This window comes from Quercus robur, chromosome 6, assembly GCF_932294415.1.
Source record: "Quercus robur chromosome 6, dhQueRobu3.1, whole genome shotgun sequence".
Classification (NCBI taxonomy): domain Eukaryota; kingdom Viridiplantae; phylum Streptophyta; class Magnoliopsida; order Fagales; family Fagaceae; genus Quercus; species Quercus robur.
Genome location: NC_065539.1, coordinates 37,392,006 through 37,404,261, shown reverse-complemented (window position 1 = coordinate 37,404,261; position 12,256 = coordinate 37,392,006). Strand labels below are relative to the sequence as shown.

Here is a 12,256-nt window from a genome sequence, read left to right as displayed (position 1 = left end):
ATAAATAGTATTAAAAAATGTAATGGTGCTCATAAATAGTAGTAAAATTAAGTTAAATAGTAAAATAAACTGATTTTTTAATTTGAAGCTAAACGGGAAATAAAAACTGAATATGATATATTATATTAATATTACCATGTTGGGCTGAAAGTGTATCCAAAAGGACGGTTTTAAGGCCAGAAATAGCCTAAACGAAAATTGTCCGAGGCCCAGAATGTGATAATTATTTATGTAAAATAAACAGCCCAGCCTTCCCATTTGGTCACAATCCTCACAGTCACAGACACTGAGAGAGAGAGAGTCTCCAATTCTCAAATAAACAAACAGTGCTCAAAAGTCAAAATTCAAACGGTTCCTTATTCTTTCCGATAAGGCCATTGTTATTTCCAATGGCCTCGTCGACTTCAGTCCCAGCTGCTTCCCTCTGCCCCACTCGCGGCCTCTCTCTCCATACCCTCACGCGCCGCCCCCTCAGAACTACATCGCTCACCACCAGGAGGAGCTCTCTCAAGACTCGCATTTGCGCCAAACTCGCCGAAAAGACCGAGTTGAAGTACAACAAAGTCGGGGACTCCGACCTCGTTATTAGCGAAATCACTTATGGAACTGTAAGAAAATTCTCACAAACGTTTTAAATTTTAGTTCTTGTCAATTAGTGGTTGTGAGAAATTGCATATTAGCAAAGTGTGTTTTTTTGGTGGGCTATATTTGTTTTTTCAGATGACATTTGGAGAGCAAAATACAGAGAAAGAAGCTCATGAAATTCTTAGCTATGCAACTGAGCGTGGCATTAATGCTTTAGACACTGCCGAGGCTGTAAGTTTTTTTTTTTTTTTTTTTTTTTCACAACAACAACTCACTTTTTGTTGGGCTAGGCTTCATTTCATTTTGAAAATAATAGTAGTAAGCAAAAATGGTATTTGTATTTGGTAGTGAGGTTCTAAATATTGTTTTTGCAGTACCCAATTCCAATAAGGAAGGAGACCCAAGGAAAAACTGATCTCTATATTGGTAGCTGGCTAAAGTCTCAACCTCGTGACAAGGTATTCCATTTAAAAGGGGAAAAAAAATCTATTTAATTCTGAGATAGAGTTTGTGATTTTTTTTATTTTTTATTTTTTATTTTTTATATTTGTTTAAAAAATTGTAAATTATACCAATTGAGGTTGGGTAGAAATCTTTTTTAAATGGAATATTTTGTTAGAATAGTCATAGTGTGAGAGAGCACGAACTTATCTGTTGCATTTATACAAACATAAGGGGGAGAGTGTCATTTCTTGAAAGGGTTGGGTGTGTGTCATAATTTTCCCAAAAAAATAAATTGTAATGAAAGCGTTATAAGTGATGAACTTCTACTCAATATCTTTAGAGTCTCGTAAGTTTTTGAAATTCAAAAGTAATATATTTTGATTAATCTTAATATGTACTATTTATTTAAATTCCTGACATTCCTTTTAGCTAGGGGGAAGGAATAAAATTTAAGTTCATATGTCGTCCTTTAGTAGAGCCTTTTAAGTGATAATAACTTTATTGAAATGGAAGGCGATAGTTTATGCATACGGAGTGTGTACACAAATATTCCCATGAGCATGATTGTTAAATTTGGTACATTCCACCATCACCATGAAAGGAAATCAAAGAAAATTGATGCAGGATATACACATTACACTTTGAAGCAGTTCTCTGATTATTGTTTCACCGTTTTCATTATAAACAATATTATGTTGATTAAAAAGGTGTCTCCTAGAATTGGTTCATACTGTATAAACTAGGGTCCTTCATTGAGCTTTGGTTACCTCCCCCAAACCCCCCGCGTGTTTTTTAAATCTCATTTATTCTATCCCAAGTAATAAAACCTGTGAATTACTCATATCCTTCTGAAAAGAAAAAGAAAATAAAATGAGGGGATAGTAGTAAAAACAGGCTGGCATGTCCCTTTCAATTTACTCACTGAATGTAAGGTGTATTTGTTATTAATTTTATCTTTTTTATCTTTATTTTTTTTAAATACACTCATATCTAAATACACTCATATTTGTTATTAAATACTTTATTCTCAAATTCATATCTCAGTTACAGAAGGACTTCATGTTATGTTCATATAAAAGTTCTAGACATTGTTTGGTGGAGTGACATAGTAGTGTTAATCATGAAAGCAAGAATTACGCTCTATCAATTTCAATACTTTAGCTCTTACATTTCATGGATAGGTTATTTTGGCAACAAAAGTTAGTGGTTATTCAGAACGATCAAGTTATTTGCGTGACAATGCGAAGGTTTTACGGGTTGATGCTGCAAATATCAAAGAAAGTGTAGAGAAAAGCCTTAAACGCCTCGGCACTGATTACATTGATTTGTTGCAAATTCATTGGTAAGTTAAGTTTCCCTCGGAACATAGAAGTGTGAACAACAATATTTTTGTTATGATTTTTTTTTTATAAATTTTATTATTATTATTATTATTATTATTATTTATATAAGTGGGGGAAGGAAAGATTCGAACTAATAGCCTTTGCTTCATAAGTGAGTTACCTAACCGATTGTGCAAAAACTTCGGGTTCGTGATTTTTCGAGTTATGTATGTAATCTGTACATGCTTTAATATATAACTGCAAGTTATTCAGGAATCTTTGCATTTTCAGAACTTTTTTTTAGTTTTTAGTTTTTTGAGCAATGTTTTATATCAAACACCATCTATTCAATCAAATTTTCCAATCAGTTCACTGTATTAGATTAGATGGTGTAAACGGAAGCTTTGTTCTACCTTGCAGCATCTTCAATAAGTCTATATTATGATTTCTCAAATCTCAAATCCAATAGATGTGTTACCAAATTTTCTCTTTCCTTCAGAGCATGTATGAAAAGAAATATCATTTAAAGTTGATACAGATGGAGACTTGAGGGAATGGTCTGTTTCAGCTTCAGTCCATTTAATGTTCCTTTGATGAATATTTTTAATTTTTGACATGGCAGAGAACAATTGGTTTAGCCCAAATTATTGGTATCACACATTTTAATTGACATAGCTGCTCACATGGATGGCTGGGAAATAGTTTGTGAAGGTGTATCATTCCATTGCTTCTTTTCTTCCCTTCAATTCTGAGCCTCATTTTGGATCAGTTATAGCATTTTTTTTTATGGGAAAATAAAAATACACTTTACCTCACTATACATATGCTTAATTGACTTTACCTGTATAAATTTTATGTGTTACACTCCACCTCCTCATGCATTGGACTAAAGTGAAATTGTTAGCCTTTCCTTTGCCATTTATGAAATTATACACGTGTGCTGCACATGTGACAGAATTTGGGAATCTTAAGACCTTAAATGTTCAATTAGACACTCTTCAGAACAAAAAGCACACCCAAACTAGTAAAGTAAAAAATAAGATATTGATTGAAAATGTGAGGAATATGCTGGTTTGTGTGTGTTTTTTTATCCTGAAGAGGAATTGAGTGAGCATTTAAAGCCTTAGGGTTTCCAAATTGTGTCACGCTTGTGGCACAGTTATGTAATTTTGTAAATGTTAATGTAAAGGTTAATGTTTTCACTTTACTCTAATGCACAAGGTTGTAAAGTGTAAGATTGGAAAAATTCAGAATGTAATTTTGTCTGTTCTTTTTCCTTAAAACTTACTTTGTGCAATTAATTTTAGAAAGTATTTTTTTTTAATCCAAATAAGATGTTTATTAATATTCAAGGGTTTTTTTTTTTTTTTTTCAACTTTTTTGTTGTTTAAAAAAGTATCCATAATGCCAATTGTTAATTATTTAATTACTGAATGAGTGTGTATAATATTATCTAAAATTCGTTATAAATTCAAATTCAAAGTATATCCAAACAACATAAATGTCACTTCTTAGGAATTCTATTTATTGTGTCTTTATTGAACTCTCAAGAATCAATAAATCTAGAGATTTAAATTTCTCAACAACTGATAAATCCCTTTTAGGGAAATAAATAGTAGATATACATTATGATAGATGACTTGGAAAGTTATTTCTAATTCCCAAAATTCTTTTGTTGGAAGACAGATTCTTGACTCTGTTCTAATCGCAAATGAATGCTTGGATAGTAGATTAAAGAGTGGTGTTCCGGGTGTGATTATTAAATTGGATATTGAGAAGGCTTATGATCATGTGAGTTGGAGTGCCTTATTTTACCTTATGGAGAGGATGGGTTTTGGGGAGAAGTGGGGGAGATGGATGAAGATGTGTATTTCTACTGCCCTTTTTTCAGTGCTTGTTAATGGGTCTCCAGCTGGTTTCTTTGGTAGTTCTCGTGGTCTTCGCCAAGGGGATCCTTTATCTCCACTCCTATTCTTATTGGTAATGGAGGTGTTGAGTAGATTGTTGAAAAGGACAGAAGATAGAGGCTTTCTCAGTGGTTTCCAAGCAAGTCCCAATGCAAGTGGTGGTTTGCAAATCTCTCACCTTTTGTTTGCTGATGATACTATTCTCTTTTGTGATGCATCCGAGGAACAACTATTACATATTCGTATGGTTCTAATTTTCTTTGAAGCTATCACAGGACTGAAAGTAAATGTTGGTAAGAGTGAGATTGTGCCGGTTGTTGAGGTTGGGAATTTGAATGCCTTAGCTCGTATTTTATGTTGTAAGATAGGCTGTTTACCCATGTCCTATTTGGGTATGCCTTGGGGGCACATTATAAGGATTCCTCAATATGGAACCTTATCATTGAACGGATGGAAAAAAGGCTTGCAGGTTGGAAGCAGTTATATTTGTCAAAAGGGGGTAGACTTACTTTATTGAAGAGTACCCTATCAAGTCTTCCTACATATTATTTATCTTTGTTCACTATTCCACAACATGTGGCGGACAGATTAGAGAGGATTCAGAGGAATTTCCTTTGGGGGAGATCTGATGATGTTTTTAAATTCTCACTTGTTGCTTGGGAGAAAGTTGTGTGGCCCGTGGAGGTAGGTGGCTTGGGAATCCGGAAGATTGGGCTATTTAACCAAGCTTTGCTTGGGAAGTGGCTATGGCGATTTGGGAATGAGGTCACACATTTATGGAGGCAAGTTATAGCTTCCAAATATGGGGAGGCCAGTGGGGGATGGTGTACTAGAGTTGTTAGAGGGACGCATGGATGTGGTATGTGGAAGAACATTAGGAAGGGGGTTGAGAGCTTTTTTGGTCATGTGTTGTATGTAGCGGGTGAGGGTTTTCATATCAGATTTTGGTATGACCCTTGGAGTAGCCCTACTGCCCTGAAGGATTTATATCCGGCTATGTTTGCTATTGCTATGGATAAGTCAGCTATGATTTCTGATATGGTTGACTATGTACCGGATGGGGATGGTAGAAGCTGGAACTTATGTTTCCATCGTGCTTTTCAGGATTGGGAGACAGGGATCTTTTATGATTTGTTTGCGCATATCTCATCCAAGCTACCTAGAGGGGGTGATGACACCATGATATGGCAATTGAACCGTAGTGGTGTTTTTGATGTGCGTTCTTTCTATTTCTCATTGCTAGCAGCCCCATTGGTGTCTTTTCCTTGGAAGAGCATTTGGTGTGTTAAGGTCCCTAAAAGGGTGGCTTTCTTTTGATGGACAGCTGCTAGGTGTGGGATTCTTACTATAGACAACCTTGTTAAGAAGAATTTACCTCTTGTTAATTGGTGCTGCCTTTGTCGATGTGAAGAGGAAACTGTGGATCACTTATTGATCCATTGTAAATATGCTCATACCTTGTGGAGTGAAGTCCTTCGTTTGTTTGGGGTTCAGTGGGTGATGCCGAAGAACGTTGTTTCTCTTTTCTCTGCATGGTGGAATTGGTTGGGGAGTCACACTTCAAATGTGTGGAATATGGTTCCAGTGTGTCTTATGTGGTTAATTTGGAAGGAGTGCAATGTCCGAACTTTTGAGGAAACTGAGAGACCTGTAGATTGTGTGAAGTCTTTGCTGCTTAGGACTTTGTTTGAGTGGTCCCGTATTTGGGGGTTTACGCATTGTCATTCTTTGTTTGATTTTCTTAATTCTGTTAGTCTTTCTTTTTGATTGGTTTGTATTTTTTTCAGTGCAGTGAGTTTACTATCGTAAATCCATTGTACTTCTATTATCAATAAATTTGTTATTACCTATCAAAAAAAAATACTTGGAAAGTTTCTTTGTGCTTAGATTTTGAATCATCTCTTTGTTAGGACCTGGACCTGTTCCTTATATTAATGCCTTCTCCTTCGGTGGATTAAATGTGGAGCAGTGATATTATGCCTAATGTTTGCTTTTCAGAAAAAAAAATTTAAATGGTTTAGGTTGTGGTTTCTAAATTTAAAGCATTCTGTTTTAATCCAGGCCTGATCGCTATGTGCCATTGTTTGGTGAGTTCTTTTATGATCCTTCAAAATGGAGGCCAAGTGTGCCATTTGTGGAGCAACTGAAGGCTTTTCAAGAACTTATTGATGAAGGAAAGGTAACAACTTTAATCAAGATAACTTGTCACTCAGGCTTTATAGTTATGTTTACTGTCCTGCTAAATGAGATGGTTGGCTATATACCAAACAACTATAATTCTCTGCATATATTGTGTAGTAGCATTGGATAAATAGTATGTTTTCATTATACTGCTCTTCCCTTTGCTTGTTATGATTAGTGTACTAATAGTACGATTATTGTTTATGATTAGTTTTCTAATGTGCATGCTTATTGAAGAACAATGAACTTTAAAAAGCTCAGAATATATATATATATATATATATATTTTCAAATAAATGGAGTATCACCCTTCTTGAATAATTCTCCTGCTGCTTGTGTGCTTGTGTAGGTCACTGCAATTATCTATCTGATGTGATATGGTATGCTTTGAACCTATTTAGGTACGCTACATTGGTGTTTCTAATGAGACTTCATATGGAGTAATGGAGTTCATTCATGCAGCAAAAGTTGAGGGACTTCCGAAGATTGTCAGTATCCAGAACAGCTACAGTCTGCTAGTTAGATGTCGTTTTGAAAGTCAGCATCTTTCCTTACACTATTTTTACAAAACTAAATTACACTTTTGACCCTTAAAAGTTTGGGGTTGTTTCATCTTTGCCTCTTAAATTTGATTTCATTTTTGTCCACCAAGCTTGATTCCATTTTTGAAAGGGTCATTTCATCCATGTCTGACTAATATGGCTGTTAGAGAGAAAGAAAAAGAAAAATAACATTGTTTTATTGGCACTTAAAAGCCATATCAATCATGGAGATGGATGGAGGGATGAAAGGACCATTTAGAAAATGGAATCAAACTTGGTGGACCAAAAGGAAAAATCTCAAACTTAAGGAACCAAAATGAAAAAAAAAAAAAAAATCCAAAATTTAAGGGTCAAAAAAGCTTTAACATTTATCTTAGTTGATACATATCTTTAAATTGTTATACCAAGAATAAAAATATGTACTTGTTATGCCTTGAAGACTTAGCCATCAGGCCACATTACTAAAGTAGTCATTCTAGAAGTGTGTTAGATATCATATTCTAATCCAGATTGCATTAATTCCTCTATTTCTCCTAGAGTACTCTTCATTAGTCTTGCATTCACGTCCATAATGGCGTAAATTAAGGGACTAACATGAGCTCAAACTGTTGATTGAAAGGGTTAAAATTCTTAAGTCTTAACCAAACAGTAAGCCAGTTTTCAGATGAGGTAAAAAAAGGAAATATCTCAATCTGTGGGAATTTTTAGTACAGATATATTCAGTTGTGAAATATATTGGGAATTTTTAGCACAGATATAATTTCACTCCAGATTTGCTTATGTCAGCCTCTTAACTGTGGAGTTTGTTTGTCCACTTGATTTTCTGTAGCTGATCTTGTCGAAGTTTGCCACCCAAGCAATTGTAACATTGGTTTACTGGCTTATTCTCCGCTGGGTGGTGGATCGCTTTCGGGGAAATATATAGATACCAATTCAGAAGCAGCAAGAAAAGGAAGACTAAACCTCTTCCCCGGCTACATGGAAAGATATAACAAATCTGTTGCCAGGGTATGTTAATCATTCTTTTGTTACATGTGGTAGAGATAGATATTGCATAGAACATGGTAATAACACTCTGATTTTCATATTCACACCAAACAACATGCATAGAAAATGAAATTTACTTGTTATTTGTAGAAAATTATTCATATTTTTATCAGAAAGTGTGAACTAAATTTATGCAGTTGTATCTCTTCAATATGTCACCTAATGTTGCATTTACATGGCAGCACTTTAGTTTAATTTTATTTTGTATTTTTTCAAATGAAAATTGATGACAAGTGTTGGACCATGGGTTGTGCTACTCCACCTCAAAACCAATTGGTGATGAGGAAGACACGCTCAACTCTTTTATGGCATTCAACATCACAACCCACGGGCCTGTTTTTAGAGCGGTGGTAGAGAGCTGAATTGTGTTATCCTCCAACAAAAAGAAAATTGCTCAATTACAAGTTGTCATAAGTTCTTGCTGTCTTTTGCATGATTAGTTACGTTAACTTCAAATTTAGATCCTTTAAAAAATTTATTGTCACAGCCAGTTGAATGCTGGTCTTGATATTACATGTGAATTCCAGGAAGCAACAATAAAATATCTTGAGTTGGCCAAGAAGCATGGCCTTACTACAGTTCTCAATTATAAGTTGTCATAAGTTCTTGCTGTCTTTTGCATGATTAGTTACGTTAACTTTCAAATTTAGATCCTTTAAAAAACTTATTGTCACAGCCAGTTGAATGCTGGTCTTGATATTGCATGTGAATTCCAGGAAGCAACAATAAAATATCTTGAGTTGGCCAAGAAGCATGGCCTTACTCCAGTTCAGCTTGCACTAGGTTTTGTGCGAGACCGGCCATTTATGACAAGTTCAATCATTGGTGCAACCTCTGTCGAACAACTAAAGGAAGATGTAGATGCTTTTCTGACAACTGAACGGCCTTTGCCACTAGAAGTGATGGCAGATATTGAAAACATTTTCAAGAGATACAAAGATCCTACCATCCTTTGAGGGTTACATCATAGAAGTACATCTATCCATATTATTTTGTCCTCCCCCCACCCCCCCCCCCCCCCCCCCCCTTTCTCCCTAGATCATGAAAGAACACCCCACCTTTTACATGGGGGATGTTTGATCGTGTACAAAGCAACTTCACGTCACCCTAAGAAAGCTTTATCTAAGGTCTTATGAGAAATTTTGTTATCAATTATCATTATCTGTATGTATAATTCAGTTTATATGTATTGACTACAAATTGTAGAATGCTCTCACCTAATCATAATTTATAAGCCTGCATTTTTCTGTATTTATGGACTCATCGACATGATTTGAAAACTTTGTTCTTGATTTTCTTCTTCAAATGTCTAAACTTGACTGATCAAGACCAGTGTAGATATTAATTAAGACTTAAGAGCGGAATGGGGAAACTTAATGTTAAGATTAGCACAAAATACTGCTCTTGAAATCTTTTATGTACAAAATCTAACATTTCCTACCAAGTAGGAAGGCCGTCTATGGTTCACGTTTGCCAAATGTACCTATGAAAAATATTTTAAACTTCTAGTTCTGGAAGACTGGAACATTTCTAAATATAAAAACTAAGGAAACAGTAAAGATAATTGAAAAGCTTGAATGCTTGGCTAATCTTGAAAGTATCCTATTGTTGTTCATAGTTTTTAGGATATTTTGTTTGTACTTTCTTTCTGGCTACTTCTAAGTTATAATTTGTTTATATATATATATATATATAAAAAATAAAAAAGACATTTAAGTAATTTCAGGAGGATCAAATTCTTGGGAAAAAGGGGTAAAATGTCATCTCATCTTTTCTATTTTTGCTAATGCGGATGTTCAAGTTTCTTTGACCCCAACCATTTCTTTGAGTGTATGTAGTTTCTTCTTACTCACACACACTAGATAAGGAATAGTCCTTAAGGAATAGGCTAACTAGGCTTTTGAACCTAGGATCTTATGAGGTCTTAAAAGCCACTAGATCAAAAGTTGCTAAAATTTATTTATACTTAAAAAGAGAATAGGAAAAGTATATGAATAAACAAACCCAAAATAGGGCCGTAGAGAATGATTCTTTAAAATAGATTTATTAATTGGTAAAGGATGCTTTACATTAGCCAATACTCGGCATATAAATAGCACTACATTCTCTAGTAACAACTTCCATGATGCAATACTCTCCCTAGTTCCAAGATTAAGCAGTCAAAAGCTTACATTAAATTATTGACTCAAATTAGTAGTCAAAAGATTACATTAAACTATGAACTCAAATTAGTAGTTCCAAGATTAAGCAGTCAAAAGATTACATAAAACTATTGACTCAAATTAGGACTTTTTTTTTTTTGAGAAGATTTTTTTAGGACTTATTGATTGACTTAAATTCTACATAAACTACAACATAACTAAGTAATAATATGACCAAGTATCATGTAATTGAAACGTGATATATATTGTCCTAAAAATCTTTCTTTGGTTTGAAACAATTTCATTTTTGATGCCGACACTACTAAGCCATGTTCTTTGACGATTCGGACAATTTTTTCTAAGTGGTGTTTGAGATTGAGATTGAAAAGATTAAAACACTGTTAATATAAACCATTGACTTTCAGACGGGCGGAACCAGAGGGGGGGGGGGGGGGGCGAAGGGGGCACCTGCCCCCCCTGACTCCTCCCAAAACAGCCCTTCCTATTTTTCTATAAAGCAAACCATACCCCTAACATGAAATAAATAAAAATAAATAAAAAATAATGTCTAAAAACGCAGCTGTACGGCACCAAGATCCCAAGACCCATATGGGCCCTGGGCCCAGGCCCAATGTAACGGCCCCATTGCCCTAAGCCCTTCTTGAAACTGCCTTTATGTAAAAACAAGTTTTGGGTCTCGAATCCTGAGAAGTGTTCGGCACAAACTTTCCCGAACAAACATATGAACCCTGTCCGGGAAAATCATGAAATACTCGGAGAACAGCATTACCGAGCACAATCGATTGAGCTGGAATCAAGTTCCAAGGCCATAATTGCTGCATCCCACTCTCACCTAAACACCCACTTAAAACAGATAATATTGGACCTTCAATAGCACTAGCGGTGGCTGTAATCATAATCTCCCCACTAACCCTAGCTATAAATAGCAGAAGTATGGGAAGAGGAAGGGGTTCAGAAAAAAGGAGAAAAAACAATCGTTGAGGAAGAGAGGAGGAACATTACTTTGAGTCTCTGTGCCGAGAACAACCCAAAGTAGGAAATCTTAAAGCCCACTCTACAAATAAATTGTGAGCCCAAGTGAGTTCAAGCCCAACAGTCTCAACTCTAGTTCCCACAATTGGCGCCCACTGTATGGCTCTCCTACGAAGTTGTGGTTTGACTGAGACTCAAACAAGGGAAATGTCCGAGGAGCGTTCGGGAGGGCGTGCACCGAGCGGTTCCATAGGATCTTCTCGGGGATCGACGTGGAGGGAGAGAAGGCAAAAACGGCAAGAGGATAGGGAGCACCCCAGAGGAGAGGAAAGGTCCGGATTGGGAGAAGGGTCGGATCAGACCCACCGAACGGTTTCGGGTGTCTCGGCGCATAGGCAGTATGATGATAGAGACCGAGAACTGGAGCGGTTGCACAGACTGGTAATGGATCTAGAACTGGAAGCAAGGGGTCGACGCCAAGAAAGGAATCGCAACCTCCGGCAAAGGAGGAATTGGGGCGAGGAGGGCTCCAGTCAATCTGGTACGCAACGATTCCAAAACCGATCACGCTCTCAAGAGTCACGCCGGCACTCCCGAGAGACACGTCATCACCGGGACCGTTCACGGTCGCATGGATACGATGACCGAGGGTCAGAATCGCCGGAGGAATGGCAGCCCCACAATGCTGCCATGGACGCCATGAGCCGAGCCCTACGAATGGCTGCCCAGTCACTGTTCTCCGACGAGATTGAACGGGCCCCTATGCCGAGTAGATTTACATGACCGCCATTCAATTCCTACGATGGGAAGACAGACCCTGTGGAGCATGTCAGTCATTACATCCACATGATGTCCTTGCATGCACACAATGATGCGTTGATGTGTAAGGTATTCCCCTCCAGTCTCGGCTCAACGGCCTTGAGATGGTTCAATGGGTTACGAAAAGGCTCCATTCGTAGCTTCGCCGAGCTGATTCAAGAGTTCGGCATTAGATTCGTGACATGTAGCCGAGTGCCACAGCCGGTGGACGCGCTACTTTCCATAAAGATGAGGGTCGAAGAAACCCTTCGGAGTTATGTCAGTCGGTACTGGGA

General features: G+C 36.7%; 2 protein-coding genes across 3 annotated transcripts; both read left to right on the top strand.

The window, feature by feature from the left end:
• Positions 1-254: 254 nt before the first annotated feature.
• LOC126688629 (uncharacterized) lies at positions 255-9,279 on the top strand. 2 transcript variants are annotated; one of them, XM_050383392.1, is made up of 8 exons: positions 255-608; positions 721-816; positions 960-1,043; positions 2,211-2,371; positions 6,320-6,437; positions 6,841-6,976; positions 7,811-7,989; positions 8,556-8,645. In XM_050383392.1, the coding sequence occupies exons 1-8, from the start codon at positions 390-392 to the stop codon at positions 8,628-8,630; spliced, it is 1,068 nt and encodes a 355-aa protein (XP_050239349.1). In that variant the 5' UTR covers positions 255-389; the 3' UTR covers positions 8,631-8,645. The 2 variants fall into 2 exon arrangements, with proteins under 2 accessions (XP_050239349.1, XP_050239348.1); XM_050383391.1 differs by lacking the exon at positions 8,556-8,645 and adding an exon at positions 8,745-9,279 and having other exon boundaries at positions 256-608.
• A 2,042-nt stretch (positions 9,280-11,321) lies between these two features.
• LOC126690144 (uncharacterized) lies at positions 11,322-11,945 on the top strand. Its single transcript, XM_050385275.1, has one exon. It carries the CDS (start codon positions 11,322-11,324, stop codon positions 11,943-11,945), a length of 624 nt encoding a protein of 207 aa, XP_050241232.1.
• The last annotated feature ends 311 nt before the right edge of the window (positions 11,946-12,256 follow it).

Coding starts and splice junctions, on each gene's coding strand:
- LOC126688629 (XM_050383391.1), top strand. CDS start 390: ATGGCCTCGTCGACTTCAGTCCCAGCTGCTTCCCTCTGCCCCACTCGC. Junction 609..720: donor GCGAAATCACTTATGGAACT/GTAAGAAAATTC, acceptor TTGTTTTTTCAG/ATGACATTTGGAGAGCAAAA. Junction 817..959: donor CTTTAGACACTGCCGAGGCT/GTAAGTTTTTTT, acceptor TTGTTTTTGCAG/TACCCAATTCCAATAAGGAA.
- LOC126690144 (XM_050385275.1), top strand. CDS start 11,322: ATGGCTCTCCTACGAAGTTGTGGTTTGACTGAGACTCAAACAAGGGAA.